At 40.7% G+C, this 17900-nt stretch overlaps 1 protein-coding gene and 1 pseudogene across 1 annotated transcript; one reads left to right on the forward strand and one right to left on the reverse strand.

The window, feature by feature from the left end:
* Window positions 1–3587: 3587 nt before the first annotated feature.
* LOC128940083 (olfactory receptor 6B1-like) lies at window positions 3588–4547 on the reverse strand. The gene has a single exon (XM_054281388.1). The coding sequence runs from the start codon at window positions 4545–4547 to the stop codon at window positions 3588–3590; it is 960 nt and encodes a 319-aa protein (XP_054137363.1).
* A 5400-nt stretch (window positions 4548–9947) lies between these two features.
* Window positions 9948–16964, forward strand: LOC128940084 (histo-blood group ABO system transferase 2-like; annotated as a pseudogene).
* Window positions 16965–17900: the final 936 nt, after the last annotated feature.

Consider the following 17900-nt stretch of genomic DNA (forward strand, 5'->3'; position numbering starts at 1 on the left):
ATTACAAAACTTTGTGGAGTTTATCTGCTCAATTCAGATTTTTTTCACTTTAAAAATTAATACATGCTTTTAAGTTTACATTTCATGGAGATAAATATACATTACAAATTGACATTTCATGGAGATAAATACACATTACAAATCTCACCTTAGACAAATGATGACTGATGCTAATATATTTTCCATCCAGTATAAAGAAGTGACAGGTTTTGAGCTTGTAGACAGACATTCACATTTCCAATGCTTTAGTTTCTACATCTAAACATTTCTAAAGTTCTATCATATATATCCCAGGAACTGTAAGAGAAATGTGAAGCAGCAATAAGGATATATTCATTTTTAAAATAAAAAACCTCTCCAAATACATCTGAAAGAGCCCACTAAAGGTTTCTGTATCTGGCTCTGAGCACACTTACATCTACACAAATCTATGGAGATGGTACACAGAGATCTCAGATACAGCATAAGTACAAGCAAATTCCAATTTTAGGTCTGGTTTGTTTGCAGCTACCTCAGATTAATCCTTCAAAAATAAGAGTGGCTCAGCCTGTGCTGTTAAAAACAAAACTGTTCTCAACCTCCTGTAGTGTGAATCCACTGGTGCTGCAGAATGTGATCAGTAGGGAACAGCTGAAATGTGGACTGATATGTCAGTGCTGTGATCTATACCAGCACAGAGAAATCAACACTTTATTTACCTGTGGTGTCTCATGAGGTCTGATTCAGAAATTGTGGTAACCTCCCAATGGAAGCAATCACAGAAAGAGGAGGGATGTTATTGTTTCCTCTGTGATTCCATGCAGAGCAGAAGAAACTCTGAAGATTTTTTTTTTCTGAGACACTGAGCAATGAAAGAATACCTGCTAGTGTCTGCTGATTTTTATAGGGCAGAGGAAACTAAAAACATACCCTGAGGCAGGGAATATGGCAGTCTTTTACCAAAAGGTAATCTAGAAAAATATTTTAATGTACTAATCTAAATCAGTGACCTTAATTGGTAATGGCTTTTGGAGTGAGTGATTTTGGATAAGTGTAGTTTCACCCACACTGGAGTTGTGTTCAGACCCACAAATAGCCAAGTTATGCATTTTCTTAATTTTTTAAAACACTACAAATGTGTTCAGAGCAAAAGGAGGATCAGAGATAACATTTATCTGTCCCCTGGTGAGGTCAGCTGCCTCCCAAACAGAGCTGAGGAGCTGCTGCAGGATTCTATAGCATGAAAAGTACAAAACCTGATGCGGTTCCCCCTCCATGCTGCAGCTGTTTGTAAAATCTCCCTCCACTAGGTCTCATATTAATTAGATATCTTCCTTAAGCCAGAACCATGACTAAAATGACATTTATTACATTTAAATTACGTCTATTACATGAAATTACATTAATTACATTTAAAATTACAATTATTTTCAAACAGTGGAAATAATGGGACTTTAGCATCTAGGAGAGCTGGAATCACAGAAATTATTTGGCTGTTAGGGCATAGTTTGATTTATTTTGCAAATATGTAAGAATCTAGTGACATTTGACATACCTTATGGTGTGCTGCTGAATTCTAACTTCTGGCCAAAGCCACATGTGCATGCTCAGGAATGTAAGGGAACCTCATAAAAAAGACAACTTTAAAATAATGTCAGTGCATGGAGAAGGGAGTAGTGTTAGTTCTTACCTCATTTCTGTTAGGCTGATGAGGGTCCAACTACCATGGACCAGTTTTGGGTTCCCCGGTATTTACATAATTTTAATTTATATAATTTTATTTATATAATTTTAATTTATATCATTTTATAATTTATGTAATTATAATTTATATTATATATGTGTATATATATTTATAATTCAAGGAAAATGTGGATTAACTAGAGAGGTGCTTACCAAGGCCTGCTAGGATGTGAAGATATGACTCAGGGTACATGAACCATGAAAAGAAGTTATTGGGTTTGTTAAATATGGGGTATTGGAGGCTGTGACAAGCTATAAAAAGGGATAAAAACAATGCTTTGCAACTCAGTAACTGCTATTTAGGCCATTGGATGTGAGGTCAGAGTGCTTAAACAGCTTCCCTGAGAGATTTTAGTACCTCTGACATTTTCAGCTCTCAGCTAGACCAAGGCACTTCTGATGTAACAGAGACGTGGGCAGAGTTATGCTATAAAATTATAAATTATAAATATATATTAACATCTGGAGTACTGCATCCAGGAGTGACATGGATCATCTGCAGAGCATCCATTCCCTGGATAGGATTGAACATATTGCTCAATCTGTGGGTACCAGATTCACTTCCCTAAACATCAATTTCTGTTGCAGTTTGTCATGCCACAGAGTTTTCCATTTGACATCCAGATCAAAGAATGATACAAAAACTCGGGTTGGAAAGGCAGAACTTTAATTACAGAATATTTTAACTCGCTCTGCTGTCACAAACATATTTCAGAGTTTCAGGGACTTGTCAGGTCGAGCTTTGCAAAGCTCAAAGGACAGAGATTTCTTGACCTATTTGGGACTGTGTTGTGGTGCTTCACCACTCTATCTTATCTGAATTTAATTTTGTTGGAACAAGTTCCTGTTGCTTTTGTCTTTTCAGGCATGCCCACTTAAGAATTGCCTCTATCTCCTCTGTAATCCTCTTCAGGTGGTGGCAGACTGCAGCTAAACACCTCCTCAACATTCTCTTTTCTTAAAAAACTGCTCCCATCTGTCTCTCTCTGTGTGCTCCCACCCTTCTGTCATTTGGTAACTCTCTGCTGGTACTTCCATTTTTGTCTTTCTTCTAGTGGGAAGTTTCAGACTGGACACAGTACTGTTGATTTAGTCCTGGGTAACAAACAGAGCCCAGGATCATTTACCATCAGGCTGATGATGCAAGATTTTGTGTCTGTGTGTTAAATTACCCTCAAATTCTTCCTGACCCTCTCCTTTGAATGTTCCTTGGGGAAAGATCTGTGCTTAGACAACTGATTCTTCTCTTAGTGCTTATATCTCCTTATGTGATGTTGAAGGACCACAGGAAAAAAATTTAAGAATCAGGAGGTTGATTTAGCATTTAAAATGGAAATGAAACTGTGCAAATTAACCCTCTTCCCCAAAAGTAAAGGTTTGTTTTCTGAATCTGAGCTACTTCCCAAAGTTATATTTGAAGTTAATGAAGAAGAAACTTCTCAGTGGAGTTTCATGGTCTCCTATCACAGCTATCTAAAATGACTGAAGTTCCCATCCTCATTCCTGTGAAGAAAGCTGACATAACTATTTCTTTGGTGCCTCAAGTTCTTGAATCCTAGTTTCATGTTAAGTTGAATCAAGGTCAGAATGCAATTTTGTTCTTTGATGCATACCAACAAAATACATTCAGAGAGGACAATTATGGTTATTGCCTTTTCCACTCCTCGGAAATGATGTGTGATGTGTTCAGTTAGAAAAACCTTTTACATTCACATAGATTCAGAGATTTTAGCTGAACATGCAGATTGACTCCAATAACCAATAACTGGAGAACCCCAATAACCCTTTCTGTCAAAGTAAAAATCTTATTAGGTTTTCATAGAATTCAGACACATTCAGTTGGAAGATCATCTCCCAAGAATTCATTAGTGATCAGAGGCAGAAACTCTGGAGAGAGCAGTCCTGCTACATAAGACCTTCAGCAAAGTGTCCTTCACCTCCTGGTTCCTCAGGCAGTAAATGCATGGGTTTAGCATTGGGGTGACAATGGTATAAATGATGGAAACCAGCTTGTTGAGATCCCTGGAGTCTGCACGCCTGGGCCGAGCATATATGAAGAGAGTTGCTGAGAAGAAAATGATGACCACAGCCAGGTGAGAAGCACATGTGGAGAAGGCTTTCTTCCTGTTCTGAGCCTTGGGGATGAGCAAAACAGTCCTGATTATGCAGGTGTAAGAAACAATGATGACAGAGAGGGGGATCAACAAAGTGAACAAGGCCGAGATGAAATCCACCATCTCAGCAAGGCGCCGCTGGGCGCACGAGAGGTTGAGCAGCGGGCTGATGTCACAGAAGAAGTGGTTGATGACCCCGGGCCCACAGAAGGAGAGCTGGGAGATGAAGGAGACCTTGAGCACAGCTATGAGGAAGCCAAGCGGCCAGGAGGCCGTGGCCAGCTGCAGGCAGGCCCTGTGGCCCATGGCGAGGGCGTAGTGCAGCGGGGCGCAGATGGCCACGTAGCGGTCGTAGGCCATGGCCGCCAGCAGGACACACTCAGTGCACACCAGGGCAATGAAAAAGTACAGCTGGGCCATGCAGCTTGTGAGGGAGATGCTCTTGTTCCTCACCACCAAGGTGAGCAGCAGCTTGGGAACGGTGACTGAGATGTAGCAGGCCTCAAGGAAAGCGAGGTGGCCCAGGAAGAAGTACATGGGCTTGTGGAGCTGGGGGTGGGTGATGATCAAGGTGATGATGACCATGTTCTCGGTGACAGTCAGCAAATACACAGCCAGGAAAATGACAAACAGCACAGCCTGCAGCTCTCTGCTGGTGGGGAATGCCAGGAGGATGAACTCATGGACGTGGGTGTCATTTTCTTGTGCCATGATGACCTTGAAGGCCTGGAATGTTGTGGTATTCACATTTTCTAAGACATCCCTTTGATCAGCATTTTTCTCCTGAGAAGCTGCAGAGAAAAAGGAGAACAATTATTATTTCATTTGCTTCTCCTGTGTTTCTCTCATCTGGAATGTGTTTGGAAATTGTTTACCCACAGGTGATTGTTTCATTGGATTCTGGTGTGAGTTGTTTTCACTCATTGGCCAATCAGTGCCAAACTGTGCCGAGACTCTAAAAAGAATGATGAGTTTTCATTATTATCTTTTTAGCATTTGGTAATATAGTATAATATAATGTAATGTAATGTAATGTAATGTAATGTAATATAATATCCTTTTAAAAACATGGAGTCAGATTCATCATTCCTCCCTGCCATGAAAATCCCTGCAAATACAATAGAATGTATGAGGAGCAAAAAGGAAAGAAATAAGGGAACATTTTGTATTATCTCCCCCAAGCATCCTCTTCATGCCTGACTTTCAAATATACAGTTTAACTAGAGATTCCACACCAGTTATTTAATTGACATTCCTTATTATTTAACCATTCCTTATTATTTAACTTCTGAATTATTTTTGTGGCCTACAGCAGGATTGGTGATTGGAATCTTGGCTCCAAGAAAATAGTTAGGCTTCACTGATTTCTTCACAGACCTTATCTTAACTTAAAACACAGTCAGAGGGGAAGAGACAACATTATTAAATGCGTGTTTGATCTTTTGCATTAATTGATAGAATTAATCTTAATTTTTCACAAAATACCTGAAGTATGATGTTTATGCCTCTTATTTTCACTTCTTAGGGAAGATTTCAAACAACATTTTTTTTACATATTCCTGCACATTCCTATCCAATACTCAACTGACTTTCTAGAATGATGTTCAGTATTTGTTATTCACAAAATATTTTCTATAGAAGACATTAAGAGAAAAAAAATCCATTAATGTTCTGAAGAAAAAGAAATATGTATTTTTGTGATATCATTATTTGAGTTTCAAAATATTTATTTCAAATTAAATTTTTCTCTTGCATATAGATAGTCTCTGTAGAATCAATCTGATTACATAACTTACATATTTCATAATAAATACATCACTGCTTCCAGATAATAAAGTGACAAAATACTAAATACAAATTCATTTGTAAGGATGGCTTTCACATCTCCCAGCGTTCCATGAGATTTAAGCTGTGGTAAATACTGACAGGAAAGGCGGGTAACTCATTTTTCAATGTAGCCAGTAGAAATTCAAGCAGAACAAGGAAAAAACCTCGTTTAAGTGTTTTAGCAGGCTATAGAATACAAACCATAATTGAGAAGTGCCTGAACCAAAAGGATATTAACAAAAGAAAAATTATAGTTCCCCATTCTATTATTGACTTTAAAAATTCCAGATCTACTTTGAAAGTACCTTAGAATATTGACTGGCACTACTTTAATTTTAAATTAAAAGAATTGAAAGTGTCAGAATTGACTGACTCTACTTTTAATTTTAAAAGGGTGATTAACGGGAGCATTTCAGATACCTTCCTCAACTAACAGATCACTCTCAGGTGGCACAGAAAGCCAACTTCCATGTTTCAAGAATGAAGCTTTTCAATGTAAAAATAATGGTGAATGTTTTTTACATTCTAGTCCACTGAAAGTAGAATAAAAATGCCTTTTGACCACATAAACATGCCCAGAAGCACTGCTATTGCATAGAAAACACAGAGAGAGAGTGAGGGAAAGGTTATATTTGACTTATACTCTCAACAGAGGTCGTAAGACTTTTAAAAGCACATCAAGTACAATTAGAAATTTCCATATTTCTAGTCTTTTAATCTGTCAAATCCAAATCTGCTTTCCTTTCCAAGCAATCCCTTTCTCTTCTTTCTCACACTTTGAGAAAAATGTCCATGTTTCTCTTGAAAAGTGCTCACAGCATCACAGAATCAAAAAACCATAGAATCACAAAATCACAGTATCCCAGAATCACAAAATCACAGAATCACAAAATCACAGAATGCCAAAATCACAAAATCACAGAATCCCAGACTGGTTTGTGTTGGGAGAATTTTAAAGCCCATCCCAACCCACCCCTGCCATGGCAGGGACACCTTCCACTGTCCCAGGCTGCTCCCAGCCCTGTCCAACCTGGATTCGGGCACTTCCAGGGATGCAGGGGCACCCTCCCCACCATCCCAGAGAAGAATTTCTTTCCAATATCTAATCTAAACTTATTCCTTTTCAGTTCGAAGCCATTCTCCCTTGTCCTGCTCCAATTCTCGATAAAAACTGGGAATGCCATTTCCAGGACACTCACAACTTATGTTGGAATTTTCAGAGCTCAGGTGAGATCAGATGAGAAGAAACAGCTCTAACAAACCTACAGAAAAATAAATTAAAAGCTTTTTGTCTAACGAGAGATCATATCTATGCTTGTCTCTCTTCTACTAAGCTAAACCTTACCCCTGTGCTGTTCTGTCTCTCTCCAGTGGCTGGAAGCTGCTTTGTTGGTGGCTGCTTTGTTAAAAGCTGTGAGCACAAACAGTTCCTGCAGGCTTTTGTCACTTCAGCTGAGCAGGAGATTTCCCAGGATGCTAAAATATCTCCCAGTACATTATCCTTCAAAGCCCAAGAGAGCTGGGAACAGAATTAGAGGGAATAATTTCCCCTCTTTTTTCTAAACCTCATGGAAAGCGTTGCTCTGCTGCTGTTGGTTGTTTGCTTGTTAATTTTTTTATGTGCTAACTATTGTAGCACTTTCATACTTTTTTTCTTCCTTCTCCCAAGTCACTGTGTCTGTGTGACAAAGCATCAGAGCAGAACTCAGGATACTTGTACTTTGCTGGTGGCTCATGATGGGTAAAACTCTTCACTTATCAATGCTTTAGTTTCTCTGTCCATTAAATTGTGGAAGAGGTTTTACAGTGACTTCTGTGAGCCAGAGAGGAGTTTGAGAAGAGGATCCATGTTTACCCCTAAAAGAATTTTCTACCAAGGTTGCTGGCACAGAAACCAAGAAAGAAAGAAGGAGAATAAGAGAAACTTCAACTACATATTCCAATGAGCACTTTGTCTCTGGTGACCAATGAGTAAAGTGTGAACTTATGAGCTTTGTAAGAATGTATAAAAAGCATGCAGGCCATAATAAGAACAGTTTGAAGCCTTCTGAAAATGGAGTGTGTTGCTTTTTGTTGTCTCCATCTCAACCAGGACATTAAATAATTATTGCACTGGTCTTTAATATTACTTGACGTTCCACAGAGACAGCAGTACCCAAGGATTAAGTATCAATAATATTTTTAGGTGTGAAAGACACCATTAAGAGGGGAAATCCAACTCACTGCACGTGACTCCAACTTAGAGTGAGATACAGCCCAGAGAGAAGACACCCAAACATTCAATACACACCCATATTCAATCAATAAAACCACTTTTCATCCCCTTAATTTGGTCTGGCTCTGTGTTTAGGTAACCCACACAGGTTGCAGTGCCAGGGAATAACTGGCTGCTGCAGGTTTCTTGTTGTTTCCCCATTGCTCAGGTGTCAGCACTCCCACAAAAGGTGAGGATTGGGGTGGAGGCTCCTGCTGGCCCCGAGCCCAGGGCTGACACACACACAGGAGGATCTGGGAGCTGGTACTGGTTCAGCAGGGCTGGGAGCAGCAGAGAGCTGCAGCTGCTGGGGTGTGAGCGTTGGGAGAACCACAGGTGAGTGCTGGAACCCTGGAAAATGAGAATTTTGGATTTTCTGTGCTGCCAGGCACTGACCTCCAAGAGAACACTGCATTTGACCTGAGGCCATGGAGAAGCTTCCAAAATGGAATGATAGAACTGGGATTGTGAGTGTAGAGTTTGAATAGAAGTGTGTAATATCACAGGGTGATATCACCTTAAACTTAGAGTTTAAGGGTTTAGAATATAGTAATATATATAGAGCAAGATGGAGGTTTTAGGGTGGTGGCTGATCTTTCTTCTCCTCCTTCTTTCTTCTCCTTTCTTTTCCTTTTTCTTCTCCCCCTTCTCCTCCTTCTCTTTCACCTTCTCCTCCTTCTTCTCCTTCTTTCTTTTTCTCTTCCTTCTTTTTCCCCTTCTCCTCCTTCTTCTTCTTTCTCCTTCTTTCTCCTTCTCTCTTCTTCTCTTTCTTCTTCTTCCCCTTCTCCTCCTTCACTTTCTCCCCCTTCTCCTCCTTCTGCTTCTTCTTCTTTTTTTTCTCCTCCTTCCCTTTTCCTCCTTCTCCTTCTTTCTTCTTCTTTTCTTCTCTTTCTTCTTCTCCCCCTTCTCCTCCTTCATCTTCTCCTCCTTCATCTTCTCCTCCTTCATCTTCTCCTCCTTCACCTTCTCCCCCTTCCCCTTTTCCTCCTTCACCTTCTTCTCCTTCTTCTTCTCCTCCTCCTTTTTCTCTTCCTTCCCTTTTTGTCCTCCTCCTTCTCCTTCTCCTCCTTCTCCTTCACCTTCTTCTCCATGGGTTTGGGTGGTTTTGTGTATTTGGATAAAAAAAATCCACATTGTGGGCCACGGGTGATTGGTTTTTGGGTTAAAAGCAGAAATAGTTGAGGCGTCATTTCTTAATTGGATAAGTTTTTTTCCCCTAAAAAGACCTTGTAGAGAGAGAGACGGGGCTATTTTGTAGCTTGCTAGTGAAATGCTGTAGAACTCATGGCTTGTAAAATTGTGATATAGATAAGAAATTAGGCTGAGAAACGGGTGACAGCAGGAGGAGATGCTGAAATCAGAGGATGGTCAATATTGACAAACAGAATGCCCCAGAGACTTTTCAGAAGGCTGGGACAAAGGAAGATGTGGCTGAACCCCAGTTGTGAACAGCCCCAGAATGGATGGAGAAACTGAGCCAGAGAAAAGGACTGTGACTTTCAAATTAGAAAAAAAGAGAACTGAGCAGTGAGGGGCAGAGCAGGAAAATCAAGGCGGCAAAGTCAAAATGGAGAGCTAGACAAAAATAAATAAAATAAAATTAAAAAATAAAATAACAAAATATAATAGAAAAACAACAGAAAAAGGCAGGGACAGAGGGAAAGGAAGAAAGAAAGACCAAGATCAGAGAGGGCACTGGCTGGGGAAAAAAATAAAACCTGCTTCAGAGAAAATCTGGTATGAGAATTATTGCTTTGAACAATTAAAAATGGTTTACTATACTATTGTAAAATGAGAGCTCACTGTGTAAATATGTAGTATGTATTATAAATACCTAGATGTCAAACTTTCTATCTAGAAAAACGAATTTTTCTCTGTATTATGTCCAGACTTGCAGTGCAAAACAAAATACTTATTCAGTATTTCATAACCAGTACTTGCTGCCTTTTTGTTTTTGTGTTTGTTTTGGGTTTTTTCCCCACTTTGCTGTCAATCCAGAGTTCACAATCTTGCTTTGCAGCACTAAGGAGATGGGAATGACAAAATTACATGGCCTGGCTATTCTAGTGACAGCAGGGATCACTGGTGCAATCTGGTGGGTGTTTAACCTTTGACAATTATTCTCAACAAGAATTTCTTTCTACTGCCCAGACTCAGACAGGTTTCTTCTAACTAATGCAGGTACAATGTAAGCTTTGAATTTACACAAATTCAAAATCTCCTTTTACATTCAAAATATGAAAATAAGCAAGGTGTGAACACTTTTAACCTTTTCTGTGAAATTCTAAAAGTCTGAATAATTATATATAATACATTATATATAAAAATATACATTTTATATATAATATTATATATCTATAAAAGATATGTTATATATTTTATATATATTTATTTTTATATATATATATATATAATATCGAGAATATTTCAAGTATTCTTCAATCTAAAAATGTTGTTTCGTGGTGGTTGGTTTCATGCCAATATTCAAATCTGAGCACTGATTGGTTTGACTTCAAACTCCCAAAATCTCACTTCCTTTCAAACCAGGACAGGTGTGTATTCAGTGTTCTGGAGCCTGAAATCAGAGCAGGTGGGGTTAATTCAGAGTTGGCTGGAACAATATTGAAGATCTGTTCCAGTTGTAGGAATCAGGACAAATTTTCAGCCATTCTTTCTCTGCAGCAGAGCATCAAATGCTCAAATGTGAGCACAAATGCTCACATTTTTGTTTAAATTTACACTCAGATCCCACAGAATGGCCAGAGCCAAGGGGTGCTGTGAACATCTGGATTCAAGAGGCAGCTGCAGAGTTCTGGCATCAGCTGAGACCAAGTTCTGCTCAAAGCACACACATTTCCTTTGGTGCAAACAGTCTGGGGCAAATTAAATGACTCGCAGATCTTCAGAGCTGATTGATCTTCAGATAACTTTAGGCTAAACTCCTGTGTGAAAAACACCAATCACTTTTTAATAAAATTTTAAAAATTTAATAGTAATAAAATGGTTATAAAAATAGTAATATAACTGGAGTAATGAAAATTTTGACAATTTGGATTAGGACAATACGAGACAAAAAAACCCCAAAGAGTTACAGACATCTGGGTGCCTCTTTCTGGGCAAAATAAGCCCAAAAAAGGACCCATATGAACAGAGGATTACCCCTTAAAAGCAACAGCCTGTTGCATATTCATACACCTCATACATGATGCGTAAATTCCATTCAAACACAGGATTCTGTCTGGTCAGTGTCAGCTTCTTCCTCTGAATCCTAACAGCGTCTTCAGGGCGGAGCGAGGTGGGAAGAAGTTCATTTCCTCTGATAAGGGAGCAATAAATTCTCTTTCTCTGAAAGATTCAGGTGTCCTGTGGCTGCTGAGTCCTCTCTTTAAAAAGTCTCTTACATGGCACAGTTTCTATTTTAACATTATGTTATAACCTAAAACTCTATTTAACACACTACTTAAGAAAATTAATACAGCATCACTTTCTGACATAACACATATAATATTCATTTTAATATTTTCCAAAAGCCAATCATAAAATACACATTTTTTGCATCCTGTCTTGAAACAGCTGGGATTTGCAAATCCTCATCACCATACTGACCCCACAAATGTTCTGTTAGATTTGTTTTATAGTTTCAGTCACAATGGAAGTGGGTGAGAGGTTGATTTTGGTTTTATCATTGACTCATTGCCTTCTTATCCTGTCCAAGGTACCACTACCCTTTCTCCCCAGCCAGAGCTCAGGAACACAAAGCCTCCCCTGGAGACGATTCAGTCCTGTAAGTTCATTCTGCAAAATGAAAAAGTAATAAAAGAGGTATGGACATACAGGAGAGCGTCACGGACATATTTTATGAAAAATCCTTCTGTTAGGATGTTTTCTCCTGACAAGCTGAGAGGCCTCAGAAGTGAAATGTGAACAATGGTTATCTGCTGCTGTGGAATGCAACAGGTGCATCTGTGATTGGTCTCATGTGGTTGTTTTTAATTAATGGCCAATCACAGTCAGCTGGCTCAGACTCTCTGGTCAGTCACAAGATTTTATTATGATTCCATTTCTTTCCTTTCAAGCCTTCTGATTAAATCCTTTCTTCTATTCATTAAGTATCGTTCTAATATATAATTTTCTTTTAATATAATATATATAATAAAATAATAAATCAAGCCTTCTGAAACATGGAGTCAAGATTCTCATCTCTTCCCTCATCCTGGTACCCCTGCAAACACCACCACAGGAATGAGTTTACCAAAGGATCAGTCCAGGCCGTGAGGACAACACTCACCTAAAAGACTCCTTTTTAGGCACCAGATCCATGCTCTGGAAGTGCAAATTTCCATTTTGATATGAGCCACCCTGCAGGGTCACATTGTATATGAACTCATGTAAATAAAAAAATAGTGTTTGTGGTGGAGTCTGGATGCTCACTGACATTGAACCACACAAAGATCTCTTGCGGCGCTCATCTCTCATAAAAAGAAAAAAATCTGGAACTTCTGTGCCACAATTCATTTATGTACCCTTTATTTCTCCCTGTATAATATTTCCAATATTTTTTTTTTATTTTCATTTGCAGAAAAATAGATGAAACATCTCTGATGCTTCCATGGTAAGTGCACCTGCTCTGGCACAATGGAATACCATGACCATGAAATCCCATTGATGTCAGAAACACAGAGTGGCACTGACAGGATAGCCGAGAGCCAGACCGAATGAAATAGAAGCCTGACTAGAAAATCAACTCTTCCATAAACCATCAAAAATGCATAGATGAAGAATCTGTAATTTGTTACTTTCAGAAAGGAAACCAGGTAATGATGATGAAAGTTGAAAATATTTTGGTTTAATTTTATCTTAATTCAGTTTTTTGCATCCTCTGTCACAACTCAGAAGCCAAAAAATCAAAATACTATTTTTTGTGATGGCAGTCACCATCATACCTGATGTGTAAACACCTATGGAATTAACATTTTTGGTCACTGGGATAAATTATTTTCTGGAATTGCCTATTCAGAAATCTGTGCTGCAATCAGAAACCTATGCTGTGATTTCAAAGTGAGACTGGAATGATTAATTCAGTGTTACATCTGTGTTTGTTTTGATGAATTTCCTGGGCCATCTCAAGCCTGCCTTCATTCCCAAGCCCTTGCAGGAGGAGGGATGTGCTGGTGCTGACACCATGGCTGGCTCCAGTTGTCTGGGAAGGCACGTTCAGCAGAGACATCCTGGATGCTCAATATCTGCAGAAGAACCTGGTCACTGGAGTGGTCACTTTTGCTGTTGAAAAGTACTGGTTTGTCCTTTATTTCTTGTCAAATAGTTAAACCTCTCTGCAGTACTGCTGGTGGAGCATGATTGTATCTGCAAGGGGTGAAGGAAGGAATGATGAATCTGACTACAGGTTCTCAGAAGGCTAATTTATTATTATTTTTATTTTATTTTATATACTTTGACTATCATATGTAATTATTAATTTTATATATAATTAATTATTATCTATTATATTAAAAATACTATACTATACCAAAGGATACAGAAAGGATACTTACTGAATGCTAAAAAGATAGTAATGAAAATTATATATATTCTATATATAAATTATACATATATGATTACATATATTATTATATATATAATAACATGTATATCTTATATAAAAATAACAATATATAATTTATATAAAAATAATAATATATAATGTTATATAAAAATTACATATAATAATTAATTATATGTATAATTAATTTTTATATATTATATTATAAATACTATACTATACTAAAGGATACAGAAAGGATTCTTACTGAATGCTAAAAAAAAAATAATAATGAAAACTCCTGACTCTTTCCAGAGTCTCCACAGAGCTTGGCCCCAACTGGCCAAAGAGTGAAAACAGCTCACAGCAGAGTAATATTTTCCTCTTTGAGCCAGGTCTCATAAGCTCTTGGAGATTTATATCACACCCAAGATAGCTCAGCTAGCTTAGAAGGCATAAAATCAGCAGGATGGCTTCTGTGGTAGTGTTGGAAACAAAAAGGTATAATAAAAGGCAAAATAACAAAACTCTTTGCAGAGAAAAACCCAGCAGCTGTGTTAAATAAAGGACACTAACATCATAAAAAGGAGCAATAGATAGAAAAAGAGAAAGAAAATGAATTTGAAAAGCTGTCACTCCTCAGCAGAAGGAGCCTCTCCCTTCTCTTCCTTTCCATGTCTCTTAGCTATGTCCAGTTCATCGAAGGGTTCATGAGCTCTGCCAACAAATACTTCCTTGCTGGGCACCCCGTGAACTTCTACCTGTTCACAGACTGTCCCGAGAAGGTCTCCCACCTTCAGATGGCCCCTGAGAACCACCTGTTTGTCATCCCTGTCCAGCATGACCCCAGGTGGCAGGACATCTCCAGGAGCCGCATGGACATCCTCAGCTCCTACACCAGAGCCAGTTCCAGCACGAGGTGGATTATCTGTACTCCGTGGATATCAATGTCCAGCTCCTGGCACACATTGGCGTGGAGATCATCGATGCCTTGGTGGCCACCATCAGCTCCTGGCAGGTCACCCCACAGCAGGAGGACAAAGCCTCTGAGAAACACTCTGAGTCACAACCTGCCGTCCCTGAGGGACAAGGGGACTTCCACTACACTGCCAGCTTCTATGGGGGCAGCGTGGCTGAGGTGTACAAGCTGAGCAGAGCCTGCTCTGCAGGGCTGCTGCAGGACAGAGAAAATGGCATTGAGGGTCCCTGGCACCACGAGAGCCACCTCAACAGGTACCTCCTGCAGCACAAACCCACCCGGCTGCTGTCCCCAGAGTACTACTGGGACACAGAGCTGAGCTCCAGCAGCGTCCTGGTGAAGAGGACGTGCCCTGTGCACCAGCACAGCCAGAGGAAAGCTCCTCAAACAAAGAGTGTGAGGCCTTTCTTCTTCTCTGTCTGAAGTTTCCCTCATCTGCTCTTGGGAAGGATGAAAGTTTGACAAGAAAGTCTCACAGATATGTGTGCTTAGCAGAAAGTTTTTTAAATATAGAGTCTGATGAAGGAATAGAGATGGAAGCAAGTTTTGGTATAGAAGAAAAGAATTGCTGAGCCAGTCTTACTGGATAACCAAGGAGGCAAAGGGTGTGTTAGTTAGAAGGGGTTTTTATGGCTTAGAGCAAAGGATAAACCCATCTCAAACAAGAAAATGTTTTTACCAAGCACAAAGATAGACAGGCAAACAAGTCAGCGAAGTTGCAAGTAGAAAAAAGGTCTCAGAATTTTCCACTGCAGGAAAACTGAAAAACAACTTCCAGCTTAAATTGTAATGTATTAACGTTGAGTGATTGGAGAACAGTAACATGAATATGGTAATTACAGTAGTTATGATAGGCTAGAGATAAAAGTTAAGGTATAGATTGGTTCTACTGTATGAAGATGCTCAGCAAAGAGAAGTATAGAATGCAATGTAACTAAAAGAAAAATATATAATGCATTGGAACCAAAAGTATAGAATGCATTGGAACCTAAACTAAGGGTCTCTGGAGCTGACAGCTGTAGGCACAGCTCTGTTGCCCATGACCCTGGACTGCTGTAACCTCTTGGATGGAATAAACTGCATTTTGTATACAAGAAACTGTATTTTGAAGAGCCACCTGGAGTCCCACATCCCTCATTTCAGCTCTTAAAATCTGCCTCATGATCATCATGAAAGGGACACAGATTGGGGACCACCAAAGAAAAAGGATCCTTGTGTGAAATTCTGGCCCTGCTGGAGAAAGTTGCTTGCCAAGGACCCCAAGGCCTGAGCACATTGCTGAGCTGTTGTTCAAAGGTGTGTTTGCTGCATGCTACACTGAACCTGGTGAAAAGATTTATGGGGGAGGCATTTTAATGGTGGTATGTGCCTTATTGCAATTTCATTCCTTAAGAATACAGATTTGAAAACAGAACAAGGAGACAACATCGTGCTCAAACCTGGTTTGTCCAAAACTGGGCAGTAAAAGGTTACTGAAAGAGGGCCAGACAAGAGGAATCTGTGTGATTTGATGAGTTTTCAGATAAAGATTGGTGTGAACATTCAGCTGAAGCATTCTGGGGAATTGAGTTAGTTGGTTACTAATTTACGTAACTAGCTACTTAGGCAAAAGTAATCAAATAATTTTAGATCAATGGAAAAGGACACAGATTTAGATGTAAGACTCAGAAAAAGTCAATTCTGGTATGAACCAGCCCTTTTGAATCACTTCAGAGAGCACAGATGATGTTGGTCCCATGAAATCAGAGTGCTGAATTAGGTGAGATGGCCTTTGAGCCAGGACTGTGGGAAAGACAGCCAAGAGCTGTGGAAGAACATAGCCTTTGAGTCGAGGAGCTGTGACAGCCAAGAGCTGTGAAGAATATGGCCTTTGAGCAAAGAGCTGTGTGTGTGTTGTACGAGGCCTTTGAGTCTCGGGGTAAAATACGGATTGTGGGAAATGTATGTCTTGTACTTAAATATCTGTATCATATTTGAACATCTGTCAGCAAAAGAAAAAGGGGGAAATGTAGGAGGAGTCCTTGTAAAGCATATGTATTGTATAAGTGGCTGTGCCCCAGTCCTAGTTATTCTAAATGAGCTACAGCTGTGGAGTCCTTAGTTGGGCAGCAGCTGTGACTCATTTAGAATAACTAGGACTGGGGCACAGCCACTTATACAATACATATGCTTTACAAGGACTCCTGCTACACAAAACCCCACCTGAAACCCCATTTAAGAGCAGGGGGCAATGCCCCTGACCTGTCCCAGGGCTCGGCAGGAGGTTTGTCCCTGGGAGACGCCCCTGTCCGGCCCTGCCTCTCCCGGAGTGTCCCCGTTGTCCCGCAGGAGCTGGAGGAGCGCAGCCCGCGGGGTCCGCAGGTGCTCAAAGCCACCTACGAGAAATTCGAGCTCCACCTGCGCGGGGGGGACGCGCTGGTCAAGAACTACGGGCTGCTCTCGTGCTTCAAAAAGGACCTGCACAAGGTGGAGACCTACCTGAAGGTGATGAGGTGCCGGCGCTACGGAGAGGGGAACTGCGCCCTCTGAGCCCGCCCCGCTCCAGGGAGAAGAAACTGGAGAATAAAACCCGCTACTGCCGACACGAGTCTGGCTTTGGGGGGCACGCGTCTGGATTTTTGGGGGCACGAGGCTGGCTCTTGTGGGGGCACAAGTATGAGTTTTGGGGGACATGAGTCATGCTTTTGGGGAGCACAAATCTGGATTTTGTGGGAGTCGTGAGTCTGGCTTTTGGGGGGATCATGAGTCTGGCTTTTGGGGGACAGGAATCTGGGTTTTGGGGGGCACGGAATGTTTGGGGGATGGGAGGGGTGAGATGCCGCAGGGGGAGGTGTGATTTGGGGCTGGGAGGTGTATTTTGGGTTGGAGGATGAGGATTTGGAGCTAAGGAAGGGATATTTAGGTCTGAGAATTTGCTTGAATTCGGAGCTGGGGGAATTTGGGGTGGAGTTGGGAGAGGGGGATGAGGATTTGGGGCTGGGAGGTCAGATTTGGGGATAAACTTGGGACTACGGGGTGGATATGGGGTAGGGCACAATTGGGGCTGAGATGGGTGGATTTGTGGCTTTGGGGGAGATTTAGGGGTAGATTTGGGATTGGGTGGTGGATTTTGGGCTGTGAGGGGGGATTGGGGAGAGGATTTGGGGCTGAACAGCAGTTTGGGGCTGGAGGTGGATTTGGGGCTGCAAGGATGAATTAGGGCTTGGATTTAGGGTTGGGGCGGAGTTGGGACTGAGGGGAGTGAATTTGTGGCTTGGGAGGGATTTGGGGGTAGATTTGGGGCTGAGAGGCAGATTTGGGGCTGGGAAGGTGGATTTGGGGTCTGAGGAGGGTGGGGGCAGGGGGTGAATTTGGAAGGTGCTGAGTCCAAGGTGGTTGGTTGGTGGTACTCATGAGGTGGGTGCTGGCACCAGCCTTGGCACAAGCCCTGAGCAGAGGATTTTCCTGTCACTGCATTTGGGACCA

The sequence above is a fragment of the Melozone crissalis genome, unplaced genomic scaffold (assembly GCF_028551555.1).
Source record: "Melozone crissalis strain CALT ecotype California unplaced genomic scaffold, PUWL_Pcris_2 ptg000032l_1, whole genome shotgun sequence".
Lineage (NCBI taxonomy): Eukaryota > Metazoa > Chordata > Aves > Passeriformes > Passerellidae > Melozone > Melozone crissalis.

Excerpts from the sequence above, each read along its gene's own strand:
- LOC128940083 (XM_054281388.1), bottom strand. The coding sequence starts at position 4,547 with ATGGCACAAGAAAATGACACCCACGTCCATGAGTTCATCCTCCTGGCA.